The sequence below is a fragment of the Dermacentor andersoni genome, chromosome 2 (genome assembly GCF_023375885.2).
Source record: "Dermacentor andersoni chromosome 2, qqDerAnde1_hic_scaffold, whole genome shotgun sequence".
NCBI lineage: Eukaryota > Metazoa > Arthropoda > Arachnida > Ixodida > Ixodidae > Dermacentor > Dermacentor andersoni.
Window position 1 is genome coordinate 42,520,195 of NC_092815.1, and position 23,369 is coordinate 42,543,563.

Sequence of the window (23,369 nt, forward strand, 5' to 3'; positions counted from 1 at the left end):
TACGGAAGCGGGGAGGTCCATCCCTTGGGGCTCTCTGCCCCTCTCAGCCATCCGCCGCCTCACAGTCTGAGGCGGCGGAGCCATCCGGAGCAACATCATCGTACGTCCTCTACCTCGCAACATGCACTCAGTGCATCACGCAGAGCAAAGGGAGGCCCGGGCCCTGGCCATACACAAGCAATATGGGACTTTACCCTCTACAGCCTACACGGATGCAGGGCCTTACCCCAGACGCGCAGCCACAACAGCCACCGTAGTCATCAACAAAGAACATTGGAGCAGCATTTCGCTCACATGAAACAATCCCCTCCAAGCCGAGAAAGCGGCCATAGCCCTTGCGCTCTCCCAAACTGAGGTTGAAGTCGTAGTGACTGATTCCCAGCAGGCGTGCTGCAACTTTGCTAGTGGCAGAATTCATACGACTACGCTCCAGATCATCAATCAAAAGCCACCAACGAGATTAGTCATGATCATCTAGGCGCCAGCTCATCACAGCATTCCTGGCAACGAGGTCGCCAATCACGTGGCTCGATATTTGACCCACTGAGCCGATGCTGAGGAATCTCAACCCGAGCGCATGCACCCTCTAGTCTCGTACCAAGACATCACACAACACTACAAGTTAGCCCGCAGAACATATGCACCCCCACACAAGTCACTACCTAGAGAGCAGGAGCGATTCCTCCGAACTCTACAGGTTAATACATTCCCCCTCCCAACCAGAAATCACCTCATAGCCCCTACACAATTCTCTCTGCAACGTCGCTTCTGCGCAGAGCCTGGGTCCCTCAGGCACATAGTAGGGAGCTGCAGAGCAGCACCTAGATCCTCCGAACCCTTACCACACCAACAAGCTTTGAGAGAGAGCCTTGGCCAGCTCCAACCTCAAGGATCAGCAACGTCTGATTACGAGGGCCCAGGACGCGGCCCGAGCTCAAGGCATTCTGGAATGAGGACGCCTCTCCTAAGCTGCATTCACCCAATAAAGATGTTTATTCTTTCTCTCTCTCAACATTGTCCTCGCAGGAGGCCCTGGAGATGATTCAGTTTCTCCGGGGCTTCGTTTATTCGAGGGACCTTTCTCTACATTACGTGGAGCACCAGGATGCCTTGGAGAAGGATGTCGGAAAGCTTCGCGTAAAGCAAATGAGGCTGACAGACATGGGGTTTTCTCGTGCTAGCTAGTGAAAAGTATGTGGCAAAATGCATGAGGCGATCTCGTCCCAGCATTTGTTCTCGATTTCTTGAGCTGAGAGACTACCACAGCAACCAATATATTTTAGAAGATAATTACAAAAAGAAAAGTTCTCTTTATGCTACGAAGGTGAGAACTTACAACCAACAAATTGGCAGAGCAAGAATCAACCTCTCAGACACTGTGCCGTTGCTACAGCAGTACTTCAACAAAGTTATTGGATGAAGTGGCGTGCTACTTCAGAAGTTTAGAAAACATAATTGTGACTACACTTCTGGCTTTCATCAAAATGGAAGATGGTAGTTCCATGGCAATCGTCAAGGCATTGGCAAACCTGATCACGCTCATAGAATTTCATACAAAGCACCTTTACCGTTATAATATATCAGTGGTTACATTGCCTTCTTACATTGACTGTTCACTCGTCATCACGTGGATAAGCACATTAAGGCATCTAGAAACAATAAAGACAACTAAAACATATGAAAGGCAATATTCTGAGGAAGTATCATTATCATAATCACTTGGCGACTCTTCGTTAGAAATAATTACTCCGAGGCTGCCAGCCATCTTTAAACGGTTACCAACACTGGCTCAGAAGCAACACCACTTAGCTCTCTTCTAGGAGGTGTTGGCTTATCCCGGGTCAAATGCAGAGAAACACAGAGCAAAGGAGAAATGAATGGCCCATGTGGGTGATGTGCACCCAGCTTTCGTTAACACGATCACGATGTGGCTTGCGACCCCAGCACTGATCTGAGTGACGGGCATGTCAGTGATTTGCAATACCGTGCGGCTACAACATTCGGTGAGAGCCCTGCTCAACATACTGTATGCCTCAAAAAGTGCACTTCACATTTTCAAACATGTGTTAGTATTTGAAAATGATACAATTAATTGCACATTTTAGGAATTGAAGAGGAAAGATCACATAAAATGTTTGTGTCGGTAAACTTTATTCAAAGTGTAAGCATATACACTACTAAAGGAGGGCAAAAGGCATGCTGTATCACAGGGCCCATCCCTCTATATTCTACAGGCACAACATTTGGCTGAAGCAAAGGCAACAGCACCGCTTAAAGGGCCCCTCACCAGTCCCCATAACAAATTTTAGTTATATGCTGGAAGTTGTTACCTGTCCTCAAGGGAGTGTTCTGCCTCAAAAATTTTTCAGATAGGCTCATTAACAGCCGAGATAGAAATATTTCAGTGCCGCGAACCCATGATTTCGGCAGGTGGGCTCCATTGCCAAGCAAGACACTCTCCACTCGGCCCGTCTAGCCTTCGCAAGCGAAATAATCATCCGCCACCTACCTTTCCCTGTATTTCCCACTTCCCCATTCCCCAGTGAGGAGTAGCAGGCTAGAGACACGCTCTCCAGGCCGACCTCTCCTCCTTTCTCTCCATTAAAATCTACTCCTCCTCCTTCCCTGCGTTCTCCCATACCATAACTCGAGGATCGCGGGACGCATACGTCATAGGCCCCACCTTCATTTTTTTTTTCTCCTCGCTTTCTTTTTTTTTTTCCGGCGCTACGCATTTCTGCTAACGGCGTCGCGCGTAAGCTGTTACCTTGTTCGCGCAGCGCACGATTTTACGCGCTGTGCACAAGGAAACATGACTAGCGGTATAGTTCAGTGCTACAGAAATACTGAGGCAGAACAAGCCGATCGCAGAGCATGATCACGTGCTGGAGCACGGTAGATGGGATAGGATACACTTATTGCTCTAATTTACAGTCATTCAGCGGTCAGACCGAGTACTTCCATCTTCTTGTCGATGGTGGCTCTCGTCTTACAGGGTGGGCGCCCCTATTCCCGGGTACCACTGAGCGTGGCTGCTCGTCGGGCATGGTGTACCAGCCCCCGTTAGAGGCATGGGTTGCCGCGGAAATGGCATAGTTCCGGTACCTACCCACGTGACCGCACGACCGTGGGAACAAGCAGACGAAGCGGAACCACATCTCCCTTGCTTCGGTGCGAAGTAAAACAAAAAACACGCAAACATTCCGTTTGTGTGTTTTATTATTTCTCTAAACTTCAATTCGCCAATTCAAGCAACAGATCGCACAGATAACAGATGATGTCTTGAATAACTCTCGAAGTCACGTGTCACCACGAGCAACGTCACACTGCGGACACGAATACGTAGGCGCAGGCACACAAGTACGTCATTCTCCGGCTTGGAGCTTGGTGGCCGCGTGAAGGAAAAACGGTGTTCGGTTTGAAATTTCAGATCTTTCCGCGGCACGTAGCCATGTAATACTTTGCAGACATGATCATTATCGCTCAATCTATGCTCTGCGCTTGTCAGCTCAAAATGGCCAGACTTTGTGAGGGGCCCTTTAACAATATTCATGACCTCATGCCTGCATTTTAAAAGAACCCTCCTTTAGCTCATTTCTGACCACTAAGGATGTGCTCATTGTCCGTGCTTTTATGCATTATTTTATTATTGCGATAGCAACTATATTAACACTCCGGTGCATTTCTGCCATCGGCGTCGCCGTGAGGTTCCGTACAAAGTCCAAGGACAATAAAATCATCACCGCACTTTATATGCTGTATGTGTGGGTGAAAGCATGCTGGGGTGAGCCGGCAATCACAGCTCAATCTCGCACAGGCAACGACGGAAAGCGGAGAGGAGCGCAGCGCCTTCCATCATGCGCACGGCTCTGGTAGGAGGATAGGAAAGGGACGCGCATTTCACTGTTTTTTCGCGGCATAGTTCGCGTTGGGGGGGGGGATGCGAGCGGCCGCATGAAGGTCAATTCGCTCGCTGCTGCTGCCACGTTTCTTCACGCCAACGTTTTGACAGCGAGTTTCCGCGGTCATAAGATGTGTTCATATTGGTGAGCGCACGCGTGACACCATGCTTGTTAAATTAGTTAGTATGCCTATATTTAGAAATTTGTACAGCTGATAAAGCTATCCTGACTTTGTATAGCTGCCCACAAGTTTACTATCACAATCGATGCTTCACCTTTCGGGCGAAACTGACTTGTTTCATGATGTAGTAGTTGAAACGTATGCTGCAATACATAAAATTATAGCCTGATCACTGGTCTTTGTAAGGATGTATAGCAGTAATAATTGCTTTGACAATTTTTGAGAATTCTTACGTGAAAGTTCAAGGAACACGAATGGAAGTAATAGTTTGCTGTTTCTAATATAAATACTGAGAGTAACAAAAATCTAAAATATACAGAACATGCACCTGGCTCCTAGTTCCAACTTTCATAACTCAGCTCATGCGAAAGAATTATGAAGGCTTGTTTTTGGAGTCAATATTAGCCATAGTGATGCTCATCCTATGCGGAAAAGTAGTAGTTTTGCAAATGCGAAAATGGGTAAGCTCCTATTGTACAAGCAGCATTTGTTTTTATTCATCGTAGAAGACCCCTGGTTCATTTCTTAATGCATTCTTTAGGCTCAAAAAGCAATGGTTATCAAGTCAGGGAGCATGCAGAAACCTCCTCATACTTTATTATTGCGCTCCATGAGCCTTTCTATGCAAGCAGGGTGTTCTAGCATGCGTTCAACTGGCACAGGAGCCTCCACATGCTTTGTTCAGTTCCTGTACAGTGCTGTACAGTAATGTGGAGTGTTTCACAATATTGTACAGCAGTGATTAAAAGAATTCGCACAGGCGGTGTTCAAGATGTAAGATTTGTAATAATTTGATAAAGACTTGTAATTATTTGTACATACACTGTTGAAGATGCAGCGATAACGTGGAGATAGAGCATCCGCCTCGTGTGCAAGAGGACCGTGGTTCGAATACCGGTGCCGCACAATTTTCCAGCGGATTAAAAAAAATCCGCGTGTTGATAAAACTGCATAAACAGGCCTGAAGTGCGGCCTGATCCCGCTGACCTGAACCGGTAACGCACTCTCTCATCAGAGCAGGATTGGCCACCCTGGTGCAGTACTTGGCCACAACCTCCTATATGAATACAACAGTCAAACCCCGGCCCTCAGTCCCCAGCAGCTGCGAAGCAACTGACCACGGCGGTGGTGAAACCTGTGATGCAGCAGAGGGTGCTAAGAATCCCTGGATCCGGACAGGTCGTCATTGGAATCTGAACCTGGCAACGTTTAACGCTAGAACATTACCTTGTGAGGCGAGTCTAGCAGTGCTATTGGAAGAATTAGCGGGCATTAAATGGGATATAATATGACTCAGTGCGGTTAGGAGGACAAATGAAGCATATACAGTGCTAAAAAGCGGGCGCGTCCTGTGCTACCGGGGCTTAGCGGAGAGACGAGAACTAGGAGCCGGATTCCTGATTAATAAGGATATAGTAATATGGATGAGATAGTTCAAGTGGCTGAGGAGTTCTATAGAGATTTATACAGTACCAGTAACACCCACGACGACAATGTGAGAGAGAATAGTCTAGAGGAACTTGAAATCCCACAAGTAACGCCGGAAGAAGTAAAGAACGCCTTGGGAGCTATGCAAAGGGGGAAGGCAGCTGGGGAGGATCAGGTAACAGCAGATTTGTTGAAGGATGCTGGGGACATTGTCCTAGAAAGACTGGCCACCCTATATACACAATGCCTCATGACCTCGAACGTACCAGAATCTTGGAAGAACACTAACATAATCCTAATCCATAAGAAACGGGACGCCAAAGACTTGAAAAATTATAGACCGAACAGCTTACTGTCCGTTGCCTACAAAGTATTTACTAAGGTAATCGTAAATAGAATCAGGAACACCTTAGACTTCTGTCAACCAAAGGACCAGGCAGGATTCCGTAGAGGCTACTCAACAATAGACCATATTCACACTATCAATCAGGTGATAGAGAAATGTGCAGAATATAATCAACCCTTATATATAGCCTTCATTGATCACGAAAAAGCGTTTGATTCAGTCGAAACCTCAGCAGTCATGGAGGCATTACGGAATCAGGGTGTAGATGAGCCATATGTAAAGATACTGGAAGATATCTATAGCGGCTCCACAGCCACCGTAGTCCTCCACAAAAAAGCAACAAGATCCCAATAAAGAAAGGCGTCAGGCAGGGAAATACGATCTCTCCAATGCTATTCACAGCGTGTTTACAGGAGGTATTCAGAGACCTGGATTGGGAAGAATTGGGGATAAGAGTTAATGTAGAATACCTTAGTAACTTGATTCGCTGATGATATTGCCTTGCTTAGTAACTCAGGGGATCAATTCCAATGCATGCTCACTGACCTGGAGAGGCAAAGCAGAAATGTAGGTCTAAAAATTAATCTGCAGAAAACTGAAGTAATGTTTAACAGTCTCGGAAGAGAACAGCAGTTTACGATAGGTAGCGAGACACTGGAAGTGGTAAGAGAATACATCTACTTAGGGCAGGTAGTGACCGCGGATCCGGATCATGAGAGTGAAATAATCAGAAGAATAAGAATGGGCTGGCGTGCGTTTGGTAGGAATTCTCAGATCATGAACAGCAGGTTGCCATTATCCCTCAAGAGAAAAGTGTCAAACAGCTGTGTATTACCAGTACTCACGTACGGGGCAGAAACCTGGAGGCTTACGAAAAGGGTTCTACTTAAATTGAGGACGACGCAACGAGCTATGGCAAGAATTTAATGATGGGTGTGACGTTAAGGGATAAGAAAAGAGCAGATTGGGTGAGGGAACAAACGCGAGTTAATGACATCTTAGTTGAAAACAGAAAAAGGAAATGGGCATGGGCAGGGCATGTATTGAGGAGGGAAGATAACCGGTGGTCATTAAGGGTTACGGACTGGATTCCAAGAGAAGGGAAGCGTAGCAGGGGGCGGCAGAAAGTTAGGTGGACGGATGAGATTAAGAAGTTTGCAGGGAGAACATGGCCACAATTAGCACATGACCGGGGCAGTTGGAGAAGTATGGGAGAGGCCTTTGCCGTGCAGTGGGCGTAGCCAGGCTGATGATGATGACATTGTTGAAGCGCTGATGGATAAAAGAAACCCACGACGGGGAAAATGTTGCACTTGATATTAGTCAAACACAATTATCAAAATAACACGCACTCACGAGCATCTGTGGTTCTTTGAGACAGGTAAAACAGCTTATATGTCACATCATAAAATTGACAACCGCAGAGACACTTCTGTCTTCACTACTGCTGTCATTAAAAAATTATTGTGTTGGCCAAAGCCAGAGTGAGTGAGTGAGTGAGTGAGTGAGTGAGTGAGTGAGTGAGTGAGTGAGTGAGTGAGTGAGTGAGTGAGTGAGTGAGTGAGTAAAGACTTTATTTGAAAACAAGATATTGGCAGATGACCTTGTTGTTACGCAGCCACGAGCCCCTGGGCCCGGGCGGCTTCTTCAGCTCTCTTGATGACCTTGGCCTGCAGGTCAGGGTCGGAGCTCAGCAACACGGCCTCCCACTACTCAGTATTACTTATTTCGTGATTTGTGTGATTTTCGGCTGGGCACGACCACATAATATGGAACAGATCCACTTTTTACTTACAATGCTTACATGTATTAGGGTATTGGTCCGAGTAGTAGTAGTGATAGGCTACGGGGTTGGGGTAGGTGTTCGTCTGAAACTTTTCGTCCTTTATTGAAGAACTGCTAGGAGCACAGGAGGCTAGTTTCGACGATACCGCCAGTCAGTTTTATTTTTCCAGGCTCTCCAATGTGCCGAAATTCATGAAATATGACAAACAGTTGAAGTTCAGTCAGAATTTCTGATGGTGCATGATGCTGCTATTAGAAGAATTCCAACAGACATATTGAATAATGTATAGAAATACTGTCTGTCAAATTGATTGGTTTCTATAGGCGTGGTAACAAGAGTCAAGAACCCAATCAATTATGTCAATCTGCAAGACGTGGTCAACTCAACTACTCCCAAATCCCTTTTCTCTGCAATTCAGGTGCACTTGTAATCTTATGCGTTGGCGTTAGAAGAATTTCAACAGACATGTTTAATAATGCATAGAAAAACTATCTATCAAATTTTATCAATTTCTATAGGCGTGGTAACAAGAGCCAAGAACCCGATCAATTACGTCCATCTGTAAAACGTGGTCAACTACTCCCAAATTTTTTTTTGTCTGCAATGTAGGTGCACTTGTAATCTCATGCGTTGGATTTCTTTTTCTTACACATTTTGGGGTTCTGAGTGCTCATTTACGTCTATTTTTTACATGAAATGTAACCGCGTGAAACCGTTGTCACTACTATCATGACATGGGTATGCTTGGAAATGTTTTTGTCTAGTTATACCCTTCAGGCACCAATTGATTCTACTCATGGAAAGTTTAGTTTCATTATATTTATTGTACCTTCAGAATCATGAAAACCATACAGCTTCAGAACGAATTTGAATTTTCAATTCCTAGACAAGTTCTGTCAAGTTCACAGAATGTGAACTCCATGCGAGAATTCTTTACAGGAATGTCAGATATGAGAACAATAATTATTTCATGTCTAACACACCTGGGAAGAGCACCTGTCCATGCAAAACATTGCGAGAACAATGAAAGAAGTGAACTTGCTACATGACGTGACACACCTGGGAAGAGCACCTGTCTCATGCAAAACATTGCGAGAACAATGAAAGAAGTGAACTTGCTACATGACGACTAACTGACACCAAGGGCAAATTTGCAGCTGTCTACCTTCCAACTCAGTATACCAAAGCACTTTACACTAAAAGACCACTTAAAGGGAAGCTGAAACCGTTTTCAATTTCCGTGAATTGCTGGGATTGGGAAGAACAGACCTAATAATTTACGGTTCCGAAATTTTTTTCTTCGTTTTGTTAATATAAGGGGCGGAGATCGCTTTCTAAATCACCCCCGCGGACACGCCCCCATCGCTTCCCGGAGCACCGGGTGAGGTGGTTGCCAGAGGAGAGAACCGGCGAGAGTGACGTCATTCGCGGCGACCGAGCTGCCGGACCGGCGTGCTGGCATGTGCTGGCATGCCTCTTTCCGTCCTGCGCTTTACTGAACGACGCTACGAGAGATCTGCCGCCGCCGCCGCTCACGTTTGTTTTCTTTTGCGATTTTCGTAAGCTGCTGTTCTTGCCTTCTGTGCTGCGTGAGTGCCTACAGCCAAGGGCGCCCAACATGCCCTCGTTCTGTGCAGCATTCGGCTGCGCGAACACAGGCGGGCGAGACGATGTGGTGTTTCACAGGTTCCCGAAGGACAAGAAGCTTGCAGCGCCGTGGGTCCGTGCGGTGAGGAGAGATACGTTCGTGCCGACGAAATCAACTGTGCTGTGCTCGGACCATTTCCGCGGCAGTGACTATCATCGGAACTTGACAACGATGTGGGCAATCGGTATTCCAGTTAAATCGGCGCGACTGAAGCCCGGCGTTGTTCCGCTGTTCCGCTTGAAATACTTCTTGCAGTGGCTGCGTTCGCACTTAGAAAAAGTTCGGTGTTTCTTGACCCGAGTTTTGAGAAAATTTTCCATATATAAGCTCAGTTCTGAATGAAAAAAGTAAAAATTTACCCATGGAAACAAACCGTGTACTTATACGGCTGCTAACACGTTCTTTTAAATCAATTTTCTTTTCGGTATTTTTTTAATTGCAGCCCGTCGCAGCAGCTTCACGTGCATGCTCGCGCGAGCAAACGCCGCTGGCACGCTGCGAAGCATAGACGGAAACGCGCGCAGTAATAAATTTTGGTGACCGGACTTCGTGCGTAGCTTCGAAAGCGTTGCACCTGAGCTATGAAATGGAGTAGGCTTGCCTAGTGACATTCGACGTACGGTTGCAGTTATCGTGTTTACCACACGGCGGTGCTAAAACTGCCTAATATCTTTATGTCAACACTAGCATGGAGCACGCATACCGATACTTGATCGAGCCAAAATCGCAAAGTCGTCGAACCATAGTATTAATATTGCACATATAATACCTCTGGCCATCTCTGGATGTGTATGATAAGCAACTTCCATGCCTCGCAGCACTGCATGTGCGCGCTTTGAAACGCGGCCCTTATGTTCGCGATCGTGTATCAACACTCAAAAAACCACGGGACTTCAGACAAGCAGCGGCAAGGTGCTTGACATCGCGGAATTGCACCCGTGTTTACAATCTAATGAGAAGTTAGTGCTTCGGCATTCTTCCAGCAGCAAGTTCCCAGTGACACATTAGCGCATTTTTCTCACGTCATTGGAACGTGCAGCTACATTAAAAAAAAAAAAAAAACACGTAAGCACCAGCTAAGATTTCCAACGCGCGAGAAGGTGCACACATCGCTCTCGCTGTTGGCACACTCAACATCGTCGTTGCCGCCATCGTTTTCCGTATCGGCTGTCGGTTCGAACATGTACGGCGAAAATACAAGCTGTCCGAGACCGCGAGAACGTTCCGTAATGCTTACAACTCAGCTATGAAGCCAGAACAGAACAGTCAGAACAGCGTGCTACGCTCCGAAACGGCGGCGCCGACCGGCGACTGCCGCCAATGACGTCACAGTGGCCCCGACCAATCACGGGCAACAGCGGCGTTCGCGCGATGCCCTGAGGCGCTGGTGTGCGTTTTCTTGAAAAAACAGCCGCTTGCGTTTGTTTCCGCCCTTTTTGAACCAGATATTCGTGTTCAGGGGACTCAAAACTGTAGAATGCCGCAGAGAACTCATTTTTTTCGAAAAGTGTTTCAGCTTCCCTTTAAAGGGGTCCTGAACCACCCCTCGGGCTTGGTGAAAAAACTGTCTGTGGATAGCATACGCTGCTGTGGACATCGGAGCCAAGTTTTGCTTATTATGTACATCGTTATATAGTAATACATATTATATATTGACAATCCTCGGTGATTAAAGCTACTCAACAGGTTTAACACATTTTTATTAAGGTTGCTTGCACCGTTTGCATAATCTCCTTGGTAATGCTCTAAATACTGCCAGCGCGTTTCTCAGCGTTGCACTATGCCATAAGTGCAAAATGATGTTGCGATTCTTGGAGACGTTACTGCAAGATGCCATCTTTCCTATGGTGTCATGCTCTGCTTGCTTGTGGCTTACTGAATATCATTCGTTGAAGTTGGCATGCACGAATGGCAACACCTGCACATATACATGTTTACTCCTTTGCACGAGGTGCAGCTTTCCAGTGGGGGTACAGAGTGGCATAGCCAGGGTGTGGCACACCATCCATACAGGCGCGCCGCCCCCAAAGCAGGGTTGCCAGGTTTGACTACTTTGTGCCAAATTGGCTACTTTTGAAGGCTTGTGGCGGGAAAACTTTTGGGTTGGCTACTTGGCTGCTTTCTGGCTACCTTTAAAATCAACATTTTTCTATAACAACTATAGACAAACCAGACAAAATATTACAAAAATGCGGTATAATTTGCTGTACTATGTCTCTTATGACACACACGATGTGCAACGACCATCCTCACCATGTGTATTTGGAAAGGAGGATGTAACCTCCACCTTGCAACCGACGAAATTCATTCGACAGGAACACCTCCTGGCTCATTCCATGGCATGTCTCCTTTTGTAGTTGATTGCTTAGAAAATTTAAGTGATAAGAAGCCCTGAATAGTATATGATATTCCCATGCAAAGTTGAGATATGGCACAGGGATACATTGACGAATGACTAAAGAGCGAGAATTGTTCACACAACATATTCGCTGGTACTAGAGTTCAGTGACCAGTACTTGTGTTTACTTAATCGTCCATATAGGGATAACAATTCCTGAATATGAATATGGAGCCACCAGTTCTAACTTGATCCCCACAGTCACATTTTAAATAAGTCGCAGGACAGCGAACATCTTCAAAAGGAGCAGTTCATAAATGGCTACAGCTATGTTTTCTTTATGGTTGGCCATGGCAGCAGCCTGGCGACTTTTTGACTACTCTTTAAGCCCTTTTTGGCTACTTCTCACGATTTTCTGGCTACTTGTCACTTTTTGAACCTGGCAACCCTGCCCCGAAGTTTGTGCTAGTATGCATCGTTCCAAGTCCCCCGTCGCCGATCAATTGAATGCCAATCCCACGTAAAAAAAATTTTGGCTGTGCCGACCTGTTAGCACAATGGAAAATGCCATAAAGCCATCAGAGCCGACATGTTGAGGCGTGTTTTTGGAAATCTAGGTAGGAAAGAAAAACTGACGTTCGTATAGACTTTATGAAGCGTTTGCTACAGGAAAAGAAAGAACAGCACTTCGAAGACTGTTGGGAGACCTTGTTGTGAGTTAGACGATAGACATGGCTTTTTGATCGCTTTCCATTTACAGCATTTTAAGATACCAACTTATGATTTCATAGTCTGTCACCCGTGTTCTCTTCGTCGCCAGGTTTCGGCTCCGTCTGCTCCCTCCTTTGTTGTTGTTGCTGCTGCTGGCTTTCGTTGCGTTGTGGCAGGCGCTGCAGCGATGCCGCGCGGTAGTCTGATGAGTCGTCTTCCTTGGGCGAAGGCGCAATGTCCGCGTCCAGGTCATCGCCACCTGTCCAGGGCACTAACTGGCTACCCTCCTCCGAAGCCCTGAACGGTGGTGTTGCCGTGGGCGCTGCGTCCTCATGCTGCCACTGCTGCATCTTGGATGGCACGGCGGCAACGCCGGCCCTCTCCTCGAGCTCGATGCGCACGTTCTCGGCCTGCGGTCGGGGGTCGTCGAACCCGTGTCGCTCGGGAGGGCTGTGGTCGGAGGTACGCGAGCTGTTCAGGCGCCGGCGCACGTTCAGAATGGTGTTCTCGCGCATGGGGTCCCCGTGGCGAGCGTTGCGCGACGACGCCATCACATTGGTGCGCGCCGCCGAGCCCCGCGTCGTTGGGGGCCACACTTCCACTTCTTCGGTGCCGCGGTCCGCCTGCGCGCCTAGAAGCTTCGGCGGCCGCGACGGGCGCTCGGTGGCGCCGCCCGACGAGCTGCCGCCGGTGTGCCTGTTCTGGCGCCGATTCTTCGTCACCAGCATGCTCCGGGTGTCCGGCCCCTTGAGCGGACCGAGACCCTGCTGTGGCGTGTTGGTGCCCGAGCTACCAGTACCCCCGCCTCCCGCGGCCCCCTGCAACGGCGGAACACACGGTCGCTGCGCGCACTGCCCACATTCAGGGTCCGCGTAGCACTCACCTGATCGGGGATGCCCGACACGTCGGATGGCGCCGCATTCGGCGGCACCGTCGACTGCCCTGACGCCGACACCGATCGCAGCTCCCGGGTGACCATTGAAAGCTCGCTTTGCCAGTTGGTGATGTCCTCGATGAGCAGCCGGAAGTTGGCGCGCATGCTCTCTTCCATTTCGGCGATCTCGTTGCTATACGATGCCAGAAATTCTGTAGCACGGTCGTGACAGTTGAGTACGCTCCGTGTCATCGTGACCTTGTCCTGCGTTGAGAAACACGGTCTCACGGACAGCTGTTGAAAACTTTTGTATCACGTACACTGCGGGTATGTCACGTGGTCAAAGCCGTCATAGTGCCCCACCACCACACCGCCTGAAAAATCGTTGCAGAAGTCTGGGGGAACCGTTACTCGCGTGCGCACCAGGAAGCTGCGTACATTCCGTCGTATTCCTGGACATCTGGCTAGCAGGAATCGTATGATGTAAGGATTATTCGATTCTGTTGATTTCTTATCGCCCATTTGTTTGAGTGGCCGATATTGGCAAGAACAAAGACCTGGTGAGAAGGATCAAAGTGGCCTAATATCGGAGGCGTTGTTATGAAGCGGATGAAGGTGTCGAAGGCGTCGCACAATGCCTAGGATCTGCACAATAATTCCTTCTTATTTTTTTGCGTTAGTCCGTCCTGCCCATGACAGCACTATAACGTTAAACAGCACATCACTTTTCGTTCGGTAGGCAGCAGGAGAAAAGATTTCGATGGCCTGGCCGTCTGTGTGCATTCACCTTGTATTTGTTGACGTTTAGCATAAAAACTTGATATCTCCCGAGATATGTAAAGCTGTACATTCCAGAAGGTGTCGATGGGGCTCTTAGAGACGAATGTAATGCAACCAAATTGGTGCATTTCTTTCATGGCGTACTCTGATAATCTACTGAGGTAAGTACGCGTATTTACAAGCAGCAAATCTCTCTTATCTGCTATTGCACTTCTCTCTCGCTGTGGTGTTGTGGCTATATAGGGGCCTTAAAAACAGTCGAAGTTCATAAGTGTACACGTAATAAAAATATGGCAATGGCTAAAAAGTGTGCTATGAACGCACAAGTCACATTACTGATGGATGATCACGTGGTATGTTTCATATTTTGCGGGGTTTATTTATCAGTCGGAAAAAATGAGTACGCCATTAGCACGTCGCTGAAAATACCGCAGTTAGATGTCCCTTGGCTGTGCCTACAAATGCCTCATTGACACTTGTATAGTCAGGGTAGTTGGTGTGCTACCCTGACTCTTGTGCTAGATATTTACAATTACCTCAATAAATCTCTGTAACGAAACATTATTGGCGGATATTATACTGTACTGGAAACAATATCCACTAGGTTGTCGAGTAATGCAATTGCACTTCTTTTAAATCTTGGTGCGTCATAGTTAATTGGGCCGCCCTGTATATATTGATGACCTCTGCAGGCAAGTGACGATGTTTCCATCCCTAATAAATGTTGTAACTTATTGGAAGAGTTTCTCTTTTCTTTATGAGTCGTTAGCATCGCTTACTGGAAAGAAGCAATACTGAAATATACATAATCCTCGTGCATTTCACACGCCATTGATAAAAGGATTTGCCGAAGGGGTCACTGAAGTCTATAGGTTTTTTTCGGGGTCAAAAAAGCATGCAAAGCAATTTGAAGTGAGGTGAAGGTACAGCAACCAATCATAGACCATCCATACCTTTAGAAATAATTGTTAATTGGCTACCTCCTCCTGTTTTAAAAATATAATAAAATTTGTCCTGTGTATATATTTAAATATACTGTGCATGTGCATGGTATATACAGTGGAAATTTAAAAACATGTTGAAGTGAGGAAATACGGATGAGGCAGCCGCCGCTGGTGCTTCTAATGCGCTTGTCCTCCTATTGTCAGGATTGGCAAAAATAAAGCGAAACTATATATACACGAATTAAAGGCCGTGCACGTCAGCGCCAACAGTGATGCAGTAAGCGTTTGCCCACAGTAAAATTTTAAGTGAGAAGGTAGAGGCAAGTCAAAGGAAAAATCAAGTGATGTGGATGACAAAAATCTGGTAATGACGCTTGAGGTGTGTGTTTGGGGGTGGGGGTTGGCTTTGGCATCGCCGGGGAGGGGGCTCGCCCCCGCCCCTGTAGTCGGCGCCTACGCGAGTCAGTCCTGACGGGTATGCTCCGAACGACAGGCTGTCTCTAGAAACAAGAAAACTGATGAAGTTTGGTGAAGCTCTGAGTTTGTTACAAACCAGCGTGATCAAGGTATCGTTACGCCAACGTCGCTTCGCCCTTTCACGCATCAAGTCCCTTGGATTCGTCATCCCAAGTGAAGGTGACTGCACAGAACCGGACAAAAGCGCAGCCGTGTGCCGCGTCCCGATTCCCAAGCACCAGAAGCAAGTCATCTCGTGGGTGCAAATCGCTAGTTTAATTGTACCAGCGTTTCGCAAGGAACTTTTCAAAGTTACTAGCTTCTCTTCAAATGCTCAAGACATCCACGTGTTTCAGTAGACACCACAATGTGAGCACCCCCATCCAAGCTCCAAGCCACAGAAGATCGAAGAAACAGAGCAGCCTTCGCCATAAACGTAGGTCGCAATTTAAGCACTCCGTTCTTACCGTTTGAAATAACGAAGGTGCATACCCAAGGTTCCCCTGCGACTGTATGGCCCACTCCCAACAGCCTGCTCTTATCGACCTTCCATTTACACAAGTGCTGCGTCATTGCCATCGTGTATTTTTGTTTCTGAACCCCACACTAGCCTCTGGCTGTGGGTTCAGTCAGTGTTTTGATAATTTGTATGGCAAGAGTAGCAATAAAATAAAAATGAAATGAATGAATGACCTTGACGCTGACGTGACGAGTCAGCTTTCGCAAGCTGCCACTGATTCTGACAGATCTGAATGCTATCTCAAGGAATGCTCTCTTTCATAACCGAACTCATCGGCCCTACGGCCCTACAAACTCGTGGGCTAGCGATCAAGCCCACGAGAAGCTCGCACTTAGCTTCAGTGGCATTTGCCGGTTGACTGGACAGATGACCCCAGCTATACTTAACGCTCTTCAAACTTTTTTGGCTCCGGACCTCGCCTCCTCCATTATGCCAGAACAGTGCGTTTCTCTCAAATCAAGCTTTGCGCCGCCCCAGCCTCACCTGTGGAATCAGTAAACACACCACCACCTGGTAGTGATGCACGACTCTCTCCCCACTGTGCTCACCAAGACACACCTCGCCCAAGAAACACACGAGCCGCTGTCTAAACGTCAACGTCAGTTTCTTGGTTACCTCAGAGACTATGCACTTAACCGAATTGTGTGTTCGTGCCTCGACTGTCTGCGCTTAACTGTTATATTTGCTGAACTAAAACTGCAATGGTGTGCTTAATTTAGCCTGCCCAACCAACAGACTTCGTCTTCCTAAACAAGGGAGTGATGTGAGGGCGCTCCTCCGGCAAACCCTCTTGTCTCGTGCGTTCGGAGCGAGCCGACAGATCCACGTGCCAGAAACCAGTCCACTCCTCCGTCGTCGCGGAAGCTGCCTGTTTGTTAAGCCCATTCTCGTATAAGTGCGAGTCTATTACACCCTTTTGTAGCTATTCTCAAGCGTCTCAGCCCTGCCTCTCAGCCCTGTTTCAAGCCCTGCGTGTCACAATAGTTATAGGGACGAACGTGCTTTAAGGAGAACGTCAGATTCGTATACATAACATACTACATATACATTACACAGGGTGTCCCACGTAACTTGATCCAAACTTTAAAAGTGTGCAAATGCCACCTAGCTGGACAAAACCGAGGTAATATCGTTTGCTGTCGCTTGGAGATACTGAGATTATTTTTTGCATTCTGCCTAATTACATACTTAGTCTTAATAAATCAACTTCTCGGATATTATAGTTAGATGAAAAGTGTCAATGAGAAAATTGTAAAGCAACATGGAAAACTCCCGATACAGCTTTCTGCTGTTCAATACATGCTAATAAAAGTTTTTCCAAGCATACAGAAGCCCGCGAATACACGAAAACCTGCCGCGCGACTGGCCGCTCAAGGCAGTTTTTCGTGTATTCGTGGGCCTCTCTCATGCTTGGGAAAACACTTTTATGTAGTACACATTGAGCAACAGAAAGCTGTACAGGGAGTTTTTTCATGTTGCTCTACAATTTTCTCATTGACACTTTTAATCCAATTATGATATTCGAGATGTTGATTGATTAATTAAGAATAATTATGTAATTAAGCAGAATGCAAAAAAAAGAATAATCTGATCGGCTCCACGCGACGGCAAGCAACTTACCTTCATGCTTCTGTCCAGCTACGTGGCACTCGCATTTTTTTTTATATTTTGCTTGAGTTACGCCGGACACCCTGCATGTATGCGTACATTACTGAACACGAAGCGGCCGTCGTTGACGTTGTACGGGTTGAGGCCCGTCCGACCGGCGGCCAGCGCGTCTGACATCTCGTCCAGGTAGAGCCGCAGCTTGCAGTAGCCGAGCGACATGATGGCCGCGCAGAGCAGCGCCACCGTCACGTTGCGCCAGCCGAGCAGGAGGTGGTCGTGGGCGCTGACGCCGCCTCGCCTCCAGGCGGTGCGGCTCTCCTGCGTCTCGGGCGACACGAAGAGCACGGCCACGGTCCACAGGGCCAGCGACGAGAAGAAGGCGGTCGAGTGCCACGACATGGTGCCGCAGCGGCGGAGGACATCATTCCGCGCCCCGCCGCACCCCGCGAGTCACCATGGCGCAGCACAGCCGGCGGCCACCACCATCTTGATTTTCTTTTTCTTTTCCCTCGTCCCCGCACCATCCCGCCGCGCACGTTAAGTGCGACACTGCTCGAGCGCTCGCTCGGCCTCGATTGTCGGTGATACGCGCGAATTTCGGCGAGGGTGGAATGCAGACGCGTTCGTGCACCGAGCTTTGGTAGCGCGGTCAAATAGCCTATGGGTGGTCAGAAGTAGGGTTTATTACGGCGTATCTCGTAGTTCTTTTGCTGCTCTGGTATTAAATTCCATCAGTCAATCGACAGATCGATGATACACACTATATCGATGGGCAACGCCGTGATACGAAACCTGAGACGACGTGAAAAAGCTGTCGGTTCCGCGTGTACCGCCGTTTACTGCGCACAAATGCATATAGCCAGCAGCGAACACGAATACTCGAAGATACTCGTAACACGCGGAGCGCGAAAGACTGTCTTTTCGAAGCTGAAAGCATATTTAGCGCCAGCAAACAAGGACGGAAGGGAGACGACACCGGGAAGGGAGACGGGAAAAAGAAAGAGGGAAGGCAGACATTGTGACGTAAACGTTACATGTGCCTTCGGCTCCGATTTGGTCGCAAAGGCTGCCGCTATCAAGGGGTTCTAGTGGTTCTAGTTTGCGGTAGAGGGGCTCAAGCTTGCGGCAATCTTGCGAAGCTTTAGCTGGATGGATGGATGGATGGATGTTATGAGCCTCCCCTTTGGAATGGGGCACTGGGTTGCTCCACTAAGCTCTTATTTTATTGCCTAATGTCCTTCCTATGTTTAAAGAGAAACGAAAGGAAAAAGAAAAGTAAAAAAAAAACACGTTGAATTCCCGTAACCAATGTTTATGAACCCCTTTTGTCAACTTTGTTTTTGTATGCCTCCGTTTGTCGTTTCCCTACTTTTCTTCCACCAACCTTCCAATCGCCTCTTACTAATCTCTATTTCTGACATGTTTACCTTCCTCCTGCTCTCGCTGAACCCAAGGGCTTCAAGGAGGCCAGTGATTCCTCAATCGACCGCTGGGCAGATATATTCACATTCTAATAAAACATGCTCCATCGTTTCCCTAGCTTTACCGCAGCAAGCGCATGCTTGTTCTTCCTTCTTATATCTCGCTTTATAAGTGCGTGTTCTATGGCATCCTGATCTCGCTTCGAAAAGTAATGAGCTTCTCTTTGAGTTATCATAAATTGTTTCTTTACTGATTTCGTTTCTTCCTCTTAAGTATATATTTACTCATGGCAGGTTTCTTTTCCATTGCCGCCACCCATGAGATTATCTCAGCCTCTCTGACTTTCCGCTTGACGTTTTTTGTTGCTGTGCTGCTCATCATACATGCTGCATGCTTGCGGGTAAGCTTTCTAGTTCTTTTCCTCCACTGAAGTCTCCACTGTAGCTGATGATGATGTTGTGGCCAACCCTTTGTATTGGGTGGACGTGGCAACCACGCCCAAGCCAGAATGACGCTCTACTGCCTATCTATTGAGCAAAGCAGGCACAGTTAGGAAAAGGAAAGAACACCAAAAGAGAGAGAAGGGAAAAGGGGAGAACACGCTACATTGATAAGCATTGATTGGGGACCATCCGCAAGTGCCGCTCGCCAGCATTCAAGGCGCCTCTTTGCCTCCGCGACTACGGCTCTGGCTACACCGCATGCACCGTCCTCTCCACTAGTCTGATCGAAACCCAGAGCAGCCTCCAGAGATAAACCCTGCGCGGCAGATGGCCCGATGCCCTCACACCACAGCACCACATGTTCAATGTTTTCGTCCGCCTTTCCACACGCCCGACACCGCACATCACTCACATCACTGTTTCTGCTTCGAAGGCGCACAATGTACGGATCGCACCAACTCTTGCTTCAAAGAGCAACCTACTCCCTAGGGAATTGTCATATAGGTGCACCATGCCGATAGAGTTCTTATGACATCGCTACACAGTCAACGTCGATTTCACTGCCATATTTCGCATCCAACGTGTTTCTTCTTCATCTTGTACTCGTTGCCGCGCCTGTTTTACCCAATCCGCCGGTGAGTTTGCACTGATAGGGGAGCGAAATAGGCCATATTTACTTTCTATGCGGTATAGGCGCCTCACCCACGGTGTGCGCATGCATGTCGTTGACAAGTAATCCAATACACGCCGCGCCCACCGCTATCGAGGCATGTCGAGCAGGCGGCCACGGTATGCAATTCTGCTGACCGCCTCCCGAGCCTCAAAGCTCGACCAGCCTAGGTCGCCCTGTATAGCCTCGTTGGCCATCGAACCATGGCAACCGAGAGCTATCCGACCAACCTCTCGCTGGCGTCGCTCTAGCCACTCCCGCGTGGGCGCCGAGAGGCAGAGCACAGCATTTGCGAACGTCAGCGCCGGTACATGAACGATTTTCCATAGGTCGCGAACCATCACAAACCGGTTGCAGCGCCACAGACATCGACGACGAAGGATGCACTGCGCCCTGGCGGAGGATCTCCTCTTGGTGGCCCCAGAGCTCCGGTTCACTTGATATTAGGACTCCCAAGTATCTGTATGTCGAGCACACCATCAGAACCTCGTCTCCTAGCCTTATATCGCCCTCATCTATGCCTGGGCCCGCGAGGGGGACTATTGCAGATTTTTCGCAGTTTTTTTCGCAGATTTTTTGCAGTTAAAGCAGAGCCCAAGGCTATTTATCTCTGCCTGACAGATGTTAATGAGCGCCTGTAGGTCCTGAGGGCACTCTGCCATCAATACAAGACCGTCAGCAATGGCAAGACCAGGTAGTCGACATCTCTCATCCATGCCCTTTGTACTAAGCTTTAGCTGGAAACCGAGACCACTACTGAGAAGTTTGCGTTCTAGATTGGCCACATACAGGATATATAGCAGTGGGGATAGAGGACATCCCTGGCGTAGTCCCTTCGTCACCTTGACAGGTGCGGATAGTGCATCCCCAAAGTGAGCAATGGCTATGTTGTTTCTGTACAGGCGCTGCACTATGGTGTGGTTTATGGTGTGGGCGCTTACAACGCCACCTAGGCGTTGGGCAAAGCAATGGGAGAGAGCCTCCTGACATTATCGACTCGCATAAGAGTTTGGGAGCTCCGTTCTAAGTGCATGGGAACGAAGAAATCGTATTTGTGGACAACTGTACTGTACCGATTTTGATGAGGTGGTTCGTTGCATTTGAAAGGAAAGGTTATAATCTAGAAACTGCAAGAAATGGTTTTTCAATTTACGCTATAAATATTTTAGAAATATTCTTGAAATTCGCAAAAAAGATTAAGTATGAAATTTAAAGCTCTGTTGCTCGGCAATAAAGAATGACATCACAATTCTGTAAACTGCATCTAATAATACTCCTAACGGGGATACAGTTGATGTACATCATTATATACCATTATTGTTCGTGAGCAGCACAACTGCAACACCCTCGTAAACATCGTAACAATTTCACGCAAGCTGCAAATTCATATGTCACATTTGTCTGCTTGAGCTTCTCTAACAGATATGCAGTTGACAGAAATACGATGTCTGTTTTTGCTGCGCAGTTAGGGGTTTGTAAACTTACGTGCTTCAAAAATAACGTACAGCGCGAAGGACAAGGACTGCGAAGAAGACATACACAGCGATTTTTGATCATGATTTACCAACTAGCTCAAGCAACCACCCTAATTACGTGCTTCATTTTCTTTCTTTCTTTCTCTTTCTTCTTCTTTTTCTTCTTTTTTTTTTGGAGGCTCGCCGATTTTCCATAAAATCTTTCTTTCTTTTGAAAATCTCGAGATCTAAAATAAAAATTTCGCTTTCTTGAGTTCCTAAAATATAACTTCCTCTCTCAGATGCCACCGATTTAAATTCAAAGTAGGCCAGCGGGTGTCTCGTAAGCGCATTTTACGTGTATTCGAATGGGGAAATCAGATTTGGCCCCAAGGTAAAGCTGCCTCTCAAAAGGGTAATTTGGAAGCGTGTGAGTGTGAGTGTGAGGCACTACGTATCGTAACTAAAGTTTCCCCAATGCCCTGGGAGAAGCAAGGCTGGCAGCAATTTTATATTTGGAGATAATGATGGTCATGTTACGGGTGATTTGCGCCGAAACTTTCAAGTGCGTAGATCATTTCGGAGTTTTGGAAACAATTACTGAATGAACGTATTCTTCCTCTTGCTTTAGGTGAGTTATTCGAATCGCGTACTACGTCCTTGGAGAACGTTAGACGCGGCACCGAGATTCATTATGTGGGATGATGAGAGGCACGTTGGTTATTGTAAGAAGTGTCATGCGTATCCGCTCAGTCTTACAAACCGCATACGAAGCTCCCAATGATCTGAAAGAACTGAGCGTGCCACAGAAGTGACATTTCCAGGAAAAAGAGACCATCTTGCGGTTGATGCGCAACACACACACACACACACACACACACACACACACACACACACACACGCACACACACACACACACACACACACACACACACACACACACACACACACACACACACACACACACACACACACACACACACACACGCACGCACGCACGCACGCACGCACACACATGTGAGGTAGCTGATTCTGTATTGCATACCAGTCTAGAATCCGAACGCAGCGGACAACAGCGGCACTCTTTTTGCTCTCGGCTGGTAAAAAGAAGACAGGTTACCCCTTTCCTCTGCGGTCGGCTGGTTCACGGGTGGGGAGGGGTTCGCCTTCGTATCGGAACTTCTGCCTCTGAATGCGAAGATAGAGTACCGAGCGTTATACAGGTGTCACACGGTCACTTTCGATCGCGATCGAACCCGACCCGGATAGAAATTCTCGACCGCGATTGGCTCCCTTCCGCAGCTTGCGCAATGAAACCAATCGCGATCGAAAGTGCACCCTGTGACATCCGTATTAGGTTCGATATTGTATATCTCGGAACATAAACGCTTTTAAAGTGTCAAATGAAGTGGATCTGTCGTCGAATACAATTGCCTTCAAGCTTCTATTATAAACATGTAATAATCCCAAATTAAAATGAAATTACATAATTTCTTTCTAATTATGCACTTGCTAATTATACTGGTTCGCGAAAATTGCGTCCACCGACCAAAGCGCATAGATCACCTATGAAAGCAAAATAGCTGTGAGAGACATTTTTATTAAAATTACTGATAACTTTGAGGACCCTGTATATTGAACTCTCAAATTTATATAGGGTGTTGTCTCGGCTAACGTTCGCCGAAGCTGTTCAGCGAAAAAGAAATTGACAGAGACACCTGAGACTGCTCGCGCGTGAGAATGCGAAAGCATTATACCGTTTGTAGACCTCGGAACGCGATGAACGCGCTCATGTTATACGCTCATGACGTGGCGCCACCTCCTCCCCATTGGCTTCGCTGTCACGTGTCCTATGACG

At 47.5% G+C, this 23,369-nt stretch overlaps 1 protein-coding gene across 1 annotated transcript; it reads right to left on the minus strand.

The window, feature by feature from the left end:
- Nucleotides 1-12,261: 12,261 nt before the first annotated feature.
- LOC126542379 (uncharacterized) lies at nucleotides 12,262-18,045 on the minus strand. Its single transcript, XM_050189431.3, has 3 exons — nucleotides 17,622-18,045; nucleotides 13,224-13,478; nucleotides 12,262-13,158 (listed from the first exon to the last, which is right to left on the minus strand). Exons 1-3 carry the CDS (start codon nucleotides 17,919-17,921, stop codon nucleotides 12,415-12,417), a joined length of 1,299 nt encoding a protein of 432 aa, XP_050045388.1. The 5' UTR covers nucleotides 17,922-18,045; the 3' UTR covers nucleotides 12,262-12,414.
- Between the last annotated feature and the right edge of the window lie 5,324 nt (nucleotides 18,046-23,369).